Source organism: Sander lucioperca, chromosome 1 (genome assembly GCF_008315115.2).
Source record: "Sander lucioperca isolate FBNREF2018 chromosome 1, SLUC_FBN_1.2, whole genome shotgun sequence".
NCBI lineage: Eukaryota > Metazoa > Chordata > Actinopteri > Perciformes > Percidae > Sander > Sander lucioperca.
In genome coordinates this window covers 13,492,885-13,506,130 of record NC_050173.1, presented here as the reverse complement: position 1 = coordinate 13,506,130, position 13,246 = coordinate 13,492,885, and the positions used below count along the sequence as shown (strand labels likewise).

Below are 13,246 nucleotides of genomic sequence, written 5' to 3'. Positions count from 1 at the left end.
AACACAAAAGAATTCCGGATTTTTGTTCTGCACTCAGCACGGGCTGAGATAGTCACTGCTACATCCTGCAAACGACGCCCATCCAGATAAAATACCTATAAAAAGTTTATAGGGAGTCCTATTTCTGCTACTTCATCTATTTCGAAGCTTTCTTTTTATAATCTGTTGTGAGTCTGACGCAGAAGATTTGATGCATTTTAGAGGGATAAAGTCAGCCCAATTGTATGAGGATATTTGATACAATCTTGGTGTTGAGTGTAAATGTGAATTGTCCATATCCAGATGTTATCTGGGTGCAAGAGGCATTGTAATGTAAGGTGTAAAGAGGACACTATGTTTGTCAGTTTAGTTGGTTATTATTCATCAGCTGAATAATTTATAATGTAGGCTATACTCTTTATTATGCTCCTCCTATGAATTTATTTTACCAGGCAGTTGCATAATCAAAGCCTCAAATTTCAACTGACACACAGATAATGGTAATGAAAGGGTTTGGTAAAATAAGTCTTAATTGGTGAAATGGTGTTTTGAAAATTCAGAAAACAAACTTGTATGACAGTTTGTCATTTGACCAGCCATTCTACAACCGTCCAGGCCCTTTATGATTAGAGCGATCCAGCAATAATAGTGTTAGTAGCACATAGCTGTTGTTGTACAGTAGCAGCAGAAGTACCGTAATACTGCAGTAGTAATGACACAGACGGTATCAGGAAGGGAAGCACTAAATTACAGACACCACCTAAACGCGTCATACGTTCGGTAAGCGAGAGCAGTGACAACAATGAGATAGCAGCAGTAATTTGACAATGTTAGAGCCACGCGGATTAAAATGAGTAACCGGCGATGACAGCGGGATTTACTCTGAACCTGGACCGAGTTTTAGTAAAGTTTATAGAGTCACTTTATTTTTTAGCGTCTCCAACGTCGGACGTGGATGTATAAACTACCAGGAAATGCTGGTGTGTCGGTGTTTGGGGACAATTCGCTGAAGTTTTACCGGGACCCGGTGAGCTTCTGCCAGCAGAGGATCGAGAAACACCGGAGCAGAGTGTTTCAGTGCCGCATGCTGAACAGACCGACCGCCTTCATCTGCTCCGTGCAGGGGATGAGAGAGCTGCTCTGTGGTAATTGTGTGTGTGTGTGTGTGTGTGTGTGTGTGTGTGTGTGTGTGTGTGTGTGTGTGTGTACACACAGTTTGGCATCCCAAACCAACTGGTTCTTGAGCAAACTTTACACGTTTGTCATTTCTCCAGTTCCTCTGTTTTTTCCTGCTGCTGCTTTCAGTTAACATAATATTGTAGAATCAAAACTCCTTGGTTCCGTGTGTGTGTGTGTGTGTGTGTGTGTGTGTGTGTGTGTGAGTGAGTGTGTGTGTGAGTGAGTGTGAGTGAGTGAGTGAGTGAGCACCAGCATGGTAGAGTTCAGCAGTAGGCCTACTACATGTAGCCTATGTTTACTTCCCAACAAAACACCAGTATGTTGATAGTGATTTATGGATCGAATACTCTGCTTAAAACTATTTATATTAGTATTACCTAACTATTAAGGGAAGTATTGGTAATTTGAATTAGATGTAACGTTAGTTAACGTGTCATAGTGTATCTGAAGTTTCTTGTGAGCTCACAGTGACCATAGTCTCCTTTGCCTCAGGATAATGCTCTCAGGCAAAAGAACAAAAGGGGATTTCCTCTGGAGTTAATTTCACCCCGGGTTTAGTCTGATCTGTCATGAGTCTCCTGATGTTGCTGGAGACGGGAGGATGTTAACTTACTGAAATGAAGTTTTATTGTAGTCTGCTCCACTTCAAAACAATGTATTATTTGTACTATGAAATATATTAAATGTTATATTAAATATTTTCCTAAATGTAATTCACCACAAGTTATATTAAAAGAGGCTATAGAAGAATTATAAAGAAAAACCAAGCTAGGAATATAAGGGAGGGGGGAGGAAATTGAATGAGATAAAATATACTTACACTTACTTATCTTAAAGTACAATGTAATGTATTATAAGTCATAGGAGTATTGTAAAGATTTTCATTAGACACAGCCTTTAAAGAAGGACGTTGCTTATTTGAAAATTTTAGCTATCAGAGCCAATAACAATACGGCACTTGTTTTTTAATACCTGTACCATATTCTGAGGAATATAAACATGTTTTATAAAATTAACTATTCCAAACTCCTCAATGCCTTATAGATTTAATTTTATTCTCTAATATTTGTGAACAAGAAAACCTTGTTAGAATTTAGTATCTGCACATATAACTAGATTAAATATTAAATTAGATTAGATTAAATACCCCGATACTAAGAAATAGTAGCATACTGTATTGAGATTTTAAAAAAACATGTACAAAACAGACCATTAACTAGACTTTATCAAGAAAATTGATGATGAAGAATAAAAAATTTTAAGCAGATGTCACACATGGGGAAATATTCTTTCCTAAAGGAGTCTTTGTGTGAACAAACTGTACAGTGCACTCCTCTTAAATATATTACAAACATGTCCAACCTTGATTTTATCGTTTGTTTCTCTGTGTCATTTTTAAGTGATGTGTCGTTTAATGTCGTTGGAACTGGATTACTGTCACACTTCCACTTCTTTCCTGCTAGCCTGCTTTGTTTTTAGCACACACACACACACACACACACACACACACACACACACACACACACACACACATACACATACACACCATAGAGCAGGCAGAATCAAACCGCGACATGGACATTGTGTATGAACAGTATGTATATATGTTTGGAATAATGTCTACATTGTGTGTTTCAGAGAAGTCCAACTTGTTCCTGAAGGATCCAAATGACCTGATGACCAACATGTATGGTGACACCGTTGTCACCACTAATGGTAAACAACATGAAACCCCTCCAGAAATAGCACAAGACAGAGATTCTGAGGTAGCAGAAACGTATTTTACACACAGTCTTGTTCAGACTAGAGCAAGCTGGACTAAGTAACCAGTGTCTGTTAGGCCACGAAGCCACCACTGATGCTGTTGTAAAAAAAAGAAAAAAAAAATAATACAGAAGGTATGACTAAGACAAGAAAAAATGTTCTAAAGCAAACAATACTAACACTTTCCAAGATGCAGCCACTGATGATTCCTAGACTTGCCATTCACAACAACATGCTACTGTATAAAATCACAACAACTACTAAAATATGACTAAATTTAGCTCTGCAAATAATAAATATGAGTAACTTGTATTTGTGTGTTTCAGGTGAGGAGGCATGTCTTCTCCGCCTGTCTCTCACAAGCCTGTTCACAGGAGGCTGTTTGGGATCATCAAGTGATTATATCACCAGGTAGGGAAAGTTATGTTTTACTCTCGTTGTGTATTTAGACATTATTTGTGTCCAGCCTTTTGTACCGTGGATGTCCATGATGGCATCAAGAATGCAAAGGCTTTATTGCTGCAACAATGATGTGTCCATCCATGTCAAAGGTTTCTTAAGCCAGAGCTGACTGCCTGTCTGTTGGATGAAGCGACAAATCTCTAAAATAATTATAATGTGTATATAAGTCAAATGGAAAAACAAGTGAATGTAAGTTGTGTTTTTGTTGCAATGGATGGAATGTAGCAACATGCACTGCCTGGACATATTATTTAAAAGACTCTGACTTACTGCATATTGTCTAAGAAGTGTGTGTGTTTGTCTGTTTGTGTTTCTTCTACCTCTTTTTTTTTCCCCACAGTGTATGTGAGCGCTGTCTGAAGGACCTCTCTCTCAGGTAACATAAACCTCCAGCACTCTAAGCATTTACATTTATTCTTTTGGCAGACGCTTTCGTCCAAAATGACATACAAAGCAGGATTACTAATAGTTCTACAAGCTGTAGAATTAAGATATAAGCCGCTTTCCGACCAAGTAGTTACAGGAACGTAGTTATAGGAAAAGTCCACTTCTAAACAGATCTACTAACTACTCTCCCCCAAAACCGTTTTTTTCCAATTGCATTCACACTGGCCGAGTGGCCATAGGGACTGGTAGGAGGGGTAAGGGAGTGATGCAAGCACGGCAACGGTCTTTATAGCGTTAAAATCAGAAAACAAATACAGCAAAAAAAGTATGAACTAAATACTAAATCTAATGTATATAGCATATTTGTCATAATTTAAACAAGTCTCCCAAAGAGAAACGGGTATCTCTCTCTCCCCCGCCTCTGCCTGCTGCGCTGTGGACGTGTGTGTGTGTGTGTGTGTGTGTGTGTGACGGCCGGCCAGCCGCAGGACACGCTTGTGGAGTTTAACTCCGAAAAGACAGTTAACCACAGGTTCCCGTTAATCTTATGATGGACATGTGTTGTGATATTTAAACAAATGAACTGTCAATGGCGAAATAAAAGCCTCTTATTTACGAGACCGGTCTGAGAGACCTCTAGCTTACCGTGATGTGTCTGAGCATGACTGGCCGAGCGACGAGCTAGCGGCCGGGGCAGGCGCCTGCTGGCTGGCGCCTGCTGGCTGGCTGGCGCCTCACTTCATGGAGCTTCTCAACTCCGAAAACTTTGAAGCAAATTGTCAATTCGGCATCAATTTTCGCAAGACTGCCTATATTCGAAATCTAAACAGTTCATTTCTCGCCTAAAACGTTGTCAGAAGTGAAATTAGTGATGAATAAGATGGCGAAAATTGTTAAAATTGTCCCGTTGTTGGTCTGTCTGTACCGGAAACCCAACCCTCGTTGACCTAGGTTCATATGCTGAAAATGGAAAAGACCCTGCCCTGAAGTAGGAGCTGAAAGAGTTACAGGAACTGCGGCCAGAGGGACTTAAAAATCCACAAATTGGTCCAGTCGGAACACGAGAAAAAAAGGGTTCTATGAATTTTATGTTCTAGGAACTGCAAAAATCCCTCTGGTCGGAAAGCGGCTATAGTGACATAAAAACAGGGTTAGAAAGGTGGATAGGATGTGTTTCACTGTGTGTATGTGTATGTGTGTACACAATGAAAAAAAAGTACACAGCAGCCACACAACAGTTGGGTTGTGTGTAGTTCCAAACAACAATTTTGGCTCCCATATTTCGTCATATTGCTGTTGGTTTTGGTTTCTTATTTTTGTTTTTTTTGCAGAAAGTTTCAACTTCCTCTGTTCTCATTAATGTTGTACATACACTTTCATGATGTGTGGTTGATATTTTTTTATTTTCATTCCATTATGAGATTGATTGCAGTCACTTCATATTTACATTACAGACTAATTGTTTTGGGACAGCAAAGGTAACAGGTGTGTGTGTGTGTGTGTGTGTGTGTGTGTGTGTGTGTGTGTGTGTTTGTGTGTTTGTGTGTGTTTGTGTAGTGGCCAGCCAGAGTGTGTGTACTCTGCCTTTAAGCGCCTGGGCACAGAGTTGGTTTTGGGCCTTTTTCTGAACATACGAGCGGAGGAGCAGCCTGACCTATTCCAGGAAATCATGCAGCTCTGCACCCAGCACTGGCATGGTAGGGGCATACAGATATGCTGTACACACACAACACACACACAAAACACACCACACATGCCCATTTTTGCCCATCCAAGTATGGACGCATGAGTGCAGGGCTTCCCTTGACCTGCTCAAGCAACCCCTGCTTTTTTATACTACTATTTCTTTCTCTTGCAGATGTATTTAGTAAGTCAGCTTTGTTGTTCTGCAATACAGTATTGCCACATTTTATTTCAGTTCCATAAATATGGCTTTTGTGTGGTTTTGCCCATCTTTGTATGTTTGCTGACCAACTTTTCTTTTTTTTTTCTTCAGGTCTGATCTCTGCTCCGGTCAACCTGAAGGTTCCTCTGTGGTCGTCGGGTTTCTCCACTGCTCTGGACGCCAGAGACAAACTGATGGTCATCATTAAAGACAAACTGGAGAATGACACACAGGGGTAAGAGTGTATCTTTGTACCTCCTGTCTGTCTTTATCTGTCTCACTTAATTCAATTCAATTCAATTCAATTCAGTTTTATTTATAGTATCACATCATAACAAGAGTTATCTCGAGACACTTTACAGATAGAGTAGGTCTAGACCACAGACAATTCCAGTAGTTCCCCCAAGAGCAAGCATAGTGCGACAGTGTGACAGTGGCGAGGAAGAACTCCCTTTTAGGAAGAAACCTCAGTCCAGACCCAGGCTCTTGGTAGGCGGTGTCTGACGGTGCCGGTTGGGGGTGTGATGAACAGTGGCAATAATATTCACAATAAAGATAGACTAGAAAATGGTAGTCGTAGTAGTTCATGTCATAGCAGGGCACTGCAGGGTGTTACAGTATGTAGCGTGGCACAGCAGGGCATGGCTGGACGTAACAGGTTCAGCAGGACGCAGCAGGGCACCGCAGAGCGTAGCAGGGTGTAGTGAAGCAGGACCACGGCGACGCGGCTCACTTACCCAAACTCAGGCAGGCAGGCAGGCAGGCAGGCAGACAGACAGACAGACAGACAGGCAGACATGCACGCACACACACAGCAGTTTTTCTTAATTTTTTTTTTTTATTCTCAAAAACAGAGCTTTTCCCTCTTGCTTCTGCTTGCTGAAGATTTGCCAGTACTTATGTTTCTATTAGGTTGTTGCACAAGTTTTAAGTAAATTTCAAAATGATCGGTAAGTCCTGTGAAATAAAATACAAATGTTGACTGCCTGTAACCTGCTTGCATCACTGTCTGCCTAAAACCTTGGACTCCTGCCCTATTGTCTGCCTAGTTTCCTGACTTCTGCCTGTTTTTTGGCAACGAGTAAAGACGAACTTTGATCTTCATCTGCTTGGTCTCTCGGTCGGGCTTTACTGAGTTACCTATTGGTCATGTCAGATGTTTGTAAAACCTTTGAAATACAGCAACATTATCCACTGCAAATTGTGATGGCTGTTGCTCTTTGCAGTGACATTCTCATGCATAAAGCTCTCTCCCTCTGTGCCATAAATCAGAGGCTAGTAGAGATGTTGATCTCTGGTTATGGGCTGACTTCAATATAGTTACCATACTATTAATTACTTATATATTGTTGACGTGGTATCTTAATCTCAATGTTGCTATCTCCTATCTCCCTTGCCGGCCTTTTCCAGTTTTGTCGGCTCTCTTGGTTCTTTGCCGCTGCCCGACTCCACTTCTGCCTCTCAGCATCTGCTGCTGTTCATCTCAGCTCTGATCCCCAAAGCCCTGGCATCGCTGCTCACCTCCTTCACACTGGCACTCAGTGGAAACAAACAGGTACACAAACCTGTGATGGAAATTGATATTAATGTAGCACTACATGTGAAGTGAAAGTTATTAACAGTATTTATTTTCCTCCTGAGCAGAATTGAGGCCTCTGAAATAAAAGTAACAATGTGCCATAACTTTTCCTTGCCTAGTTCTTTCTGCTTTAAAGGAACAAACCAAAATCTTTCTTTGTGTCTATGAAAAGGCCCGTCTGCGAGCGATGGAAGACCCCGATTACCTGCGCACAGTACTGCTGGAGGTGCAGAGACTTTGGCCTCCTTTCATTGGTGGACGCAGAATAGCTGATCAGGTAGGACTGTTCACCAGAAGGGAGTGGGTCGCATGCTGTTGGTTTTCATGTAGTTCTGAATGAGTATTCAGTATTTCTTACCCTGTCTTAGTAAGTAAGTAAGTAAGTAAAATTTATTTATAAAGTGCTTTTCACAGATAAAATCACAAAGTGCTGTACAAAAGAATAGGTAAAACAAACAATATAAAATGTATATACATATGTAAAATTAAAGTGACACTAGTGAAAACCCATCAACCAAAGGCTTTCCTAAATAAACATGTTTTCAGATCCTTTTTAAAAGAGACAACAGAGTCTGCCAGACGCATGGACAGGGGCAGGGCGTTCCACAGTCTGGGAGCAACAGACTGAAAAGAGAGGTCCCCTCGGGTCTTATAACGAGTCTTAGGGACTACAAGCAAGTTCTGGCCAGAGGACCGGAGAGTCCGGCCAGAGAAATACGGCTTCAAAAGGTCCAGGATGTACTGTGGGGCCTGACCGTTTAAGGCTCTGAAAGTCAGCACTAAAATCTTAAAATCAATCCTGAATTTTACAGGGAGCCAATGGAGAGCCGACAAGACTGGAGTGATATGAGACCAGTCTTCTGAGTTTAAGAGATCCAGTGTCACTTCTGGGACCTTCTCTTCTCTAAAGCCTGCACTTGTAGACAAGAAATAGAGGCAACATGATCTACTAATCAGCAGATCTCAACTTGAAGTGTGGGGGAGTCAGGGATTCAAGTTTTGTGTGATGCTGAATTGTTTTCACAGATCAGGATTTGAAAAGTCTTCTTGAGTATTTCCAGCATGTGGAAAGCACTGAGCCGTTGTGTAGAGACCCAAATGAAATGGGACTCCCAACAGGTTTTTGCTTTACATTTTTGGCACTTAATAATAACAGTTGCCCTAAACATCTTAACAATCAGTGCAAGTAGAATTACCTACAAATCCCTGGATTGTAAGAACAACCCATCTAATATATAGTATGTTATCTGTTTTTTGTTGGTGGAGTACAACTTAAAATAATAAGAAAAAAAGCTGTCTTTTGTTTAGCTGATTTAATGATTTATTTCATTTGGGTGTTTTAACAAGGCTGTTCAATGGACTTACTGTTTAGCCATGTTAACTTAATCCCCTCCTGAGCAAACCCTGTGCGTATATACACTGTTGTATGAAATGTCTTCCATTTTTTTACACTTTGTGATTGTCATTGTTGTCCCTTCTTTTTATAGATTTATTTGTATGTAGTCCAGGAGTGTTTGCTGTTTTCTGTGTTGCACTCCTTTCCTCTAGATGGCGACATATTACTGCAGATGAAAGTCTCTACTCTACTGTCACTGTCCTCCCTCTTGTGTGTATTGTACACTACCAGAGTTATGAATGCTGGACAAAAAACACGACCACCTCACTGTACATTATATTAGCCCTGCACTAAATACCAGTTTGGTCAATCTTATAATGTTCAGTTGTTGTTGATGGTCAGTTTGAGGCCTGTGACAAGCTCTTTATTTCTGAGACTTTTCCTCTTGCAGCATTAAATAATGTTGCAGTGTTGTAGGTGAGACAGAACCTACAGTGAAACAAAGACAGCTAAACAAGTGAGTCCCATTACATGAATTACTACTAGCATTGCGTGTCCGCTTAAACAGAGGTCTGACAATCAGTGCTTGAGCAGCACGTGTGTTTTTATGGCAGCATGTTACGTGAAACGCCATTAGCCCAATTACAGAGGCATGCAACTGAAATGCATTGAACTACGGGCTGTTTTATTACATATTTCCTTAATTATTTATTCTCAATTTGTTCCACACAGCCATCATTTTCACATGCTTAATTTACTGTGAAATTATTATCTATGAAGGGTTATAATACTGTAGTCTATAATATGTGTGCTATACACATAAGCATCTTGTATCCTGTTGGTCTACTGTATATCTTACAACATCTTTTTTTCTTCTTTTTTTTTAAGATTATCTTTTGGGCATTTTAGGCCTTTATTTGTATAGGCCAGCTAAAGACATGAAGGGGGAGAGAGAGGGGGAACGACATGCGGCAAAGGGGAGTCGGAGTCGAACCTGTGGCCGTGCGTCGAGGAGTAAACCTCTATATATGGGTGTACGCTCTACCAGCTGAGCTACCAAGACGCCCTACAACATTGATTTTCATTCATTAAAAATATTGCTTTTTGGTTTGACACTGTCAAGCCAATAGAATCCCAAAAGTCCCGTCTCGTGATTGGCCGGCTGCTCACTCAGAAGGCTGCCTCCACCTCCTCCCGCGCAGGCTGTGTTTGATCATTATGACCTCATCAAACGGCCTTACGCAACAGCCCAATCAGAGGCATTGATCTGTCTCCGCGATTGATTGACTCCGCTCCCCCGGAAGGAAGGGAGTGTGGGGTGGGGGGTGGGGGGCGTGTGGCGGTGGGATTGATGCGTGCTGGTGACACTGTGAAGCCAAGTGGAAAGTAATGTGTCACTTCTGGGAAACGCACCAGTACGCTTTGATTCCTGGCGGCCTCAGTGGGATACGGGGTCATGACGTGTGGGGTTTTGGAGAACTCTGGAGGGGAAAGAGCACAAAGAATAGATGTATTTTTATTAAGGTTTTTGGAAGCCACAAATAAAAAAAAAAAACCACATCAAAATGAATATGTTTCACTCAGAAGTGTACTTTTTAAGTTTAATTGTAAATTGAATTCAATTTAGCAATGTATGGCACATATTCATGCAATCCTTTCCTACGCGTTATTATAACCTATATCAAATGTTGGCACCACAGTGACATTTTAAATATTGGATAATTAACAAGGAACGCAACCAGAAAGTTGCCCCTAACCCTGGCAATACCTTTTGTAGAAATCTCAAACACACTACTAATACAAAGAATAGCAAGAGAGGAAGTGCTGGATCTGGAGAGTTGATGAGATGTTTATGTGTGCAGTTAGGTGTGTAAGAAAGAGAGAGATTATTAGTATTCACAATCAGGTGGAAAAAGTAGAAGCTCCATCCAGGTGGAACTAAGGTATGCAATAGTTTTCGCAACGTGTGTGTGTGTGTGTGTGTGTGTGTGTGTGTACTTGGCAAAGACATCTCTCAGCGAGAACCAGGGGAAAGAAAGAGATTTGTAAAAGATTTTCCACTCCAGCAGAGAGAAAAATGAGAAAAAGGGTGGAGAAAACAGAAACAGTGATCCTGTTCTGTGGCAGTCCATTAGTGCAGCTACTAATGGACGTAGTGAAAAGGTGAATTAAAAGGGCAACAATTGGGTAAATGGTCTTTTTGCCCCAAGGTGGCTCCTTTCAGCAGAGCTTAGTGAAAAATCAACTCGGGAAATTTTGTTTCAAAAGGTACAGCAGTTTTTATTCGAGCCAAACATCAGTGTTAAAGAAGTCTCCCGTTCATTTTTGTTCAAAGGGGTATTATTAGCATGTTGTTGAAGTTCCATCATTGCAGTGTTCCCAGCTCCCCTTTTTGCTCTAATTGTATGCAATGTCACTCCTTACATATCTGCTTTAAAATGAACCTCCTGATCAACAATTTTTGAAAATAAATTTTTTTTTATAGGTGAAACAGGATTTAGCGTTTGCAAGATTTTACAGTTTGAAAAACTCAGGTGAAAACCAAGCTCAGCCCAGTGAGAACAACACTCATCAAATGTGGTGTAGGAATTGTCTTTGTGACTCTTGTAAGGAACAGCCTACCTTCCAACTCTCAGCACCATGTCATTTAATTCAAATAATATATAATAATAATGTAATTTCTCCCTCTCTGTGTGTGTGTGTGTGTGTGTGTGTGTGTGTGTGTGTGTGTGTGTGTAGGACACTACGATCGCAGGGTTTCCTGTTCCAAAGGATTATGGTGCGATCTATATCAGCCACTCTGTCCACCGCGACCCAGAGGTGTTCCAGCAGCCGGACAACTTCCTGCCGGAGAGATGGAGCGGAAGGTGATGATCTTAGATTTGTTTTTCTGTTTATTAAGCTTTGACCTCATTGCAGAAATAGACATTTAAGTGTCCTCAGTGCTCCCTCCTTACAGTAACGAGATTCAGAGTTACTTTACCTGAGCAGGAAATGAATATGAATTTCCAGTTGTAATCCTGAATCCCACACATGGGAGTGCTTTGCATATAAACACCAATCAACGTCAATGAATTTACGAAGAAAAAGAAGGAAAAAAACGCTGTACAATGCAATATAATACAGTCTTATACAAAATACCATAGAACACCTTTCTGACACTTTGTCAACAATAATTAACTGCGGGGGGTGGGGAGGGGTTCACATAGGTCGTGTTTATTACAAGACGGTATTGGAATCTGTTACTATATGTAAAGGGGTTTCTATTTTTCTGGTTATTCATGGAGTCACAGCAAGTCAAAAACTTCAAGTTTATGTCCCTTAGAAAGAGCAACTGCTTCCGTCTAGAGTGGCCATTTTGCTTAGATAATCAACAATCACAAAAGGAGCAAAACATATCAGAGAAGAGGCAGAGCTACCAATTTCTGCACAGAAGCAAATAGGGGTGTAAGAAAAAATCGATACACTTGAGTATCGCGATATTGTATTTTGCAATACTTTTCAAAAACACAATATTGATTTTTTTTTTTTTTTTTTTTTTTTTACGTGCAAAAATATTCATGTAAGACAGTGGTTCCTGTTTATGTTGTGTTTAAACCCCCTACCGCTAGATGGCTATGCTGAGACACACCACTAGTGTCCTTGCCTAACAGTGCCTAGCAGTGCCTGACTTTTTGCTAGAAGCTAACAATGTAGCTATGGCTGAACTTTGGCCTACTTTAGCATATACAAATTAGCTCACTAAGAACCATGAACCACAATCCCAAACTGGCAGTTTGATTTTCTGTGTACTGAATTGTTTACCTAAAGTAAACTTTTTTGACTTTTATGCACATCATGTCTTTTTTTAAATATTAGTTTTTCTAAAATTATACCTTAAATAAATCAATCAGCCAATATATCGCCTTACACACAGTATCGAAATATATTGCAACATATTGAATTAAGACCCATGTATCGTGATACGTATCGTATCGCCAGATTCTTGCCAATACACAGCCCTAGAAGCAAAACATACATGACAACAATGAAATTCAAGAAATTATTAAAATTATTATTTTTTTTATTTTTAAAATATATTTATAAAAAAAGCTTTGCTCTCTTACTATTGATGCTGCAGCCTTCACCTAGACACATCTAACCCATGGCCCTTTTCAAGGAAATATTGTTGTGACATTAACTCTTGTGTTGTCTTCCCGTCGACCATGAACTAGTTATCCTTCCGGGTCAAAATGTTTTTGACACTTTTTTTAACGTTTTTGTCACTTTTTGTAACACTTTTTTTAATTCATGGTCAATAAACCTAGTTTATATGATATTATACCTATTTTTTGAGTTAAAAAAAAATTATGAATTATTTTGCCTAATAGTTAAGATCAGAGGATGTTGAGTGAATCCCACACTGGTATCTTTTAGTCAGGATACTGTTTTGAAACCATTTAAAAAAATTTTTTTCAAATGCTATAACATTGAATAAAACACCCAAAATGCAATGAAAGTAATCATTAATTTTACCTGTGAAGAACACTGTATGGGTTCCATACAACGTACATCCATGCATCCATGTTATTTTGGGGCAATTTGGTTGAAAGAAACCCATTTTTCTGATATAAAAAAGGGTCAAATTTGACCCGAGGACAACACAAGGGTTAAATTAAATGTGATTTGATGATGC

The 13,246-nt window shown here is 40.0% G+C and overlaps 1 protein-coding gene across 5 annotated transcripts in view; it reads left to right on the top strand.

Moving 5' to 3' along the window:
* Positions 1–740: 740 nt before the first annotated feature.
* LOC116048895 (putative cytochrome P450 120) overlaps positions 741–13,246 on the top strand; it is a 44,890-nt gene continuing 32,384 nt past the window's right edge. For 2 of the 5 annotated variants that reach the window (XM_031298191.2, XM_031298192.2), the window contains exons 1-9: positions 741–1,124; positions 2,797–2,874; positions 3,249–3,333; positions 3,725–3,760; positions 5,329–5,468; positions 5,768–5,891; positions 7,067–7,211; positions 7,408–7,512; positions 11,311–11,438. In XM_031298191.2, the coding sequence (XP_031154051.1) occupies positions 935–1,124; positions 2,797–2,874; positions 3,249–3,333; positions 3,725–3,760; positions 5,329–5,468; positions 5,768–5,891; positions 7,067–7,211; positions 7,408–7,512; positions 11,311–11,438 (1,031 nt within the window). In that variant the 5' untranslated portion in view covers positions 741–934. The remainder of the gene's footprint in view (positions 1,125–2,796; positions 2,875–3,248; positions 3,334–3,724; positions 3,761–5,328; positions 5,469–5,767; positions 5,892–7,066; positions 7,212–7,407; positions 7,513–11,310; positions 11,439–13,246) is intronic. The other 3 variants (XM_035999088.1, XM_031298189.2, XM_031298193.2) reach the window with 3 other exon arrangements.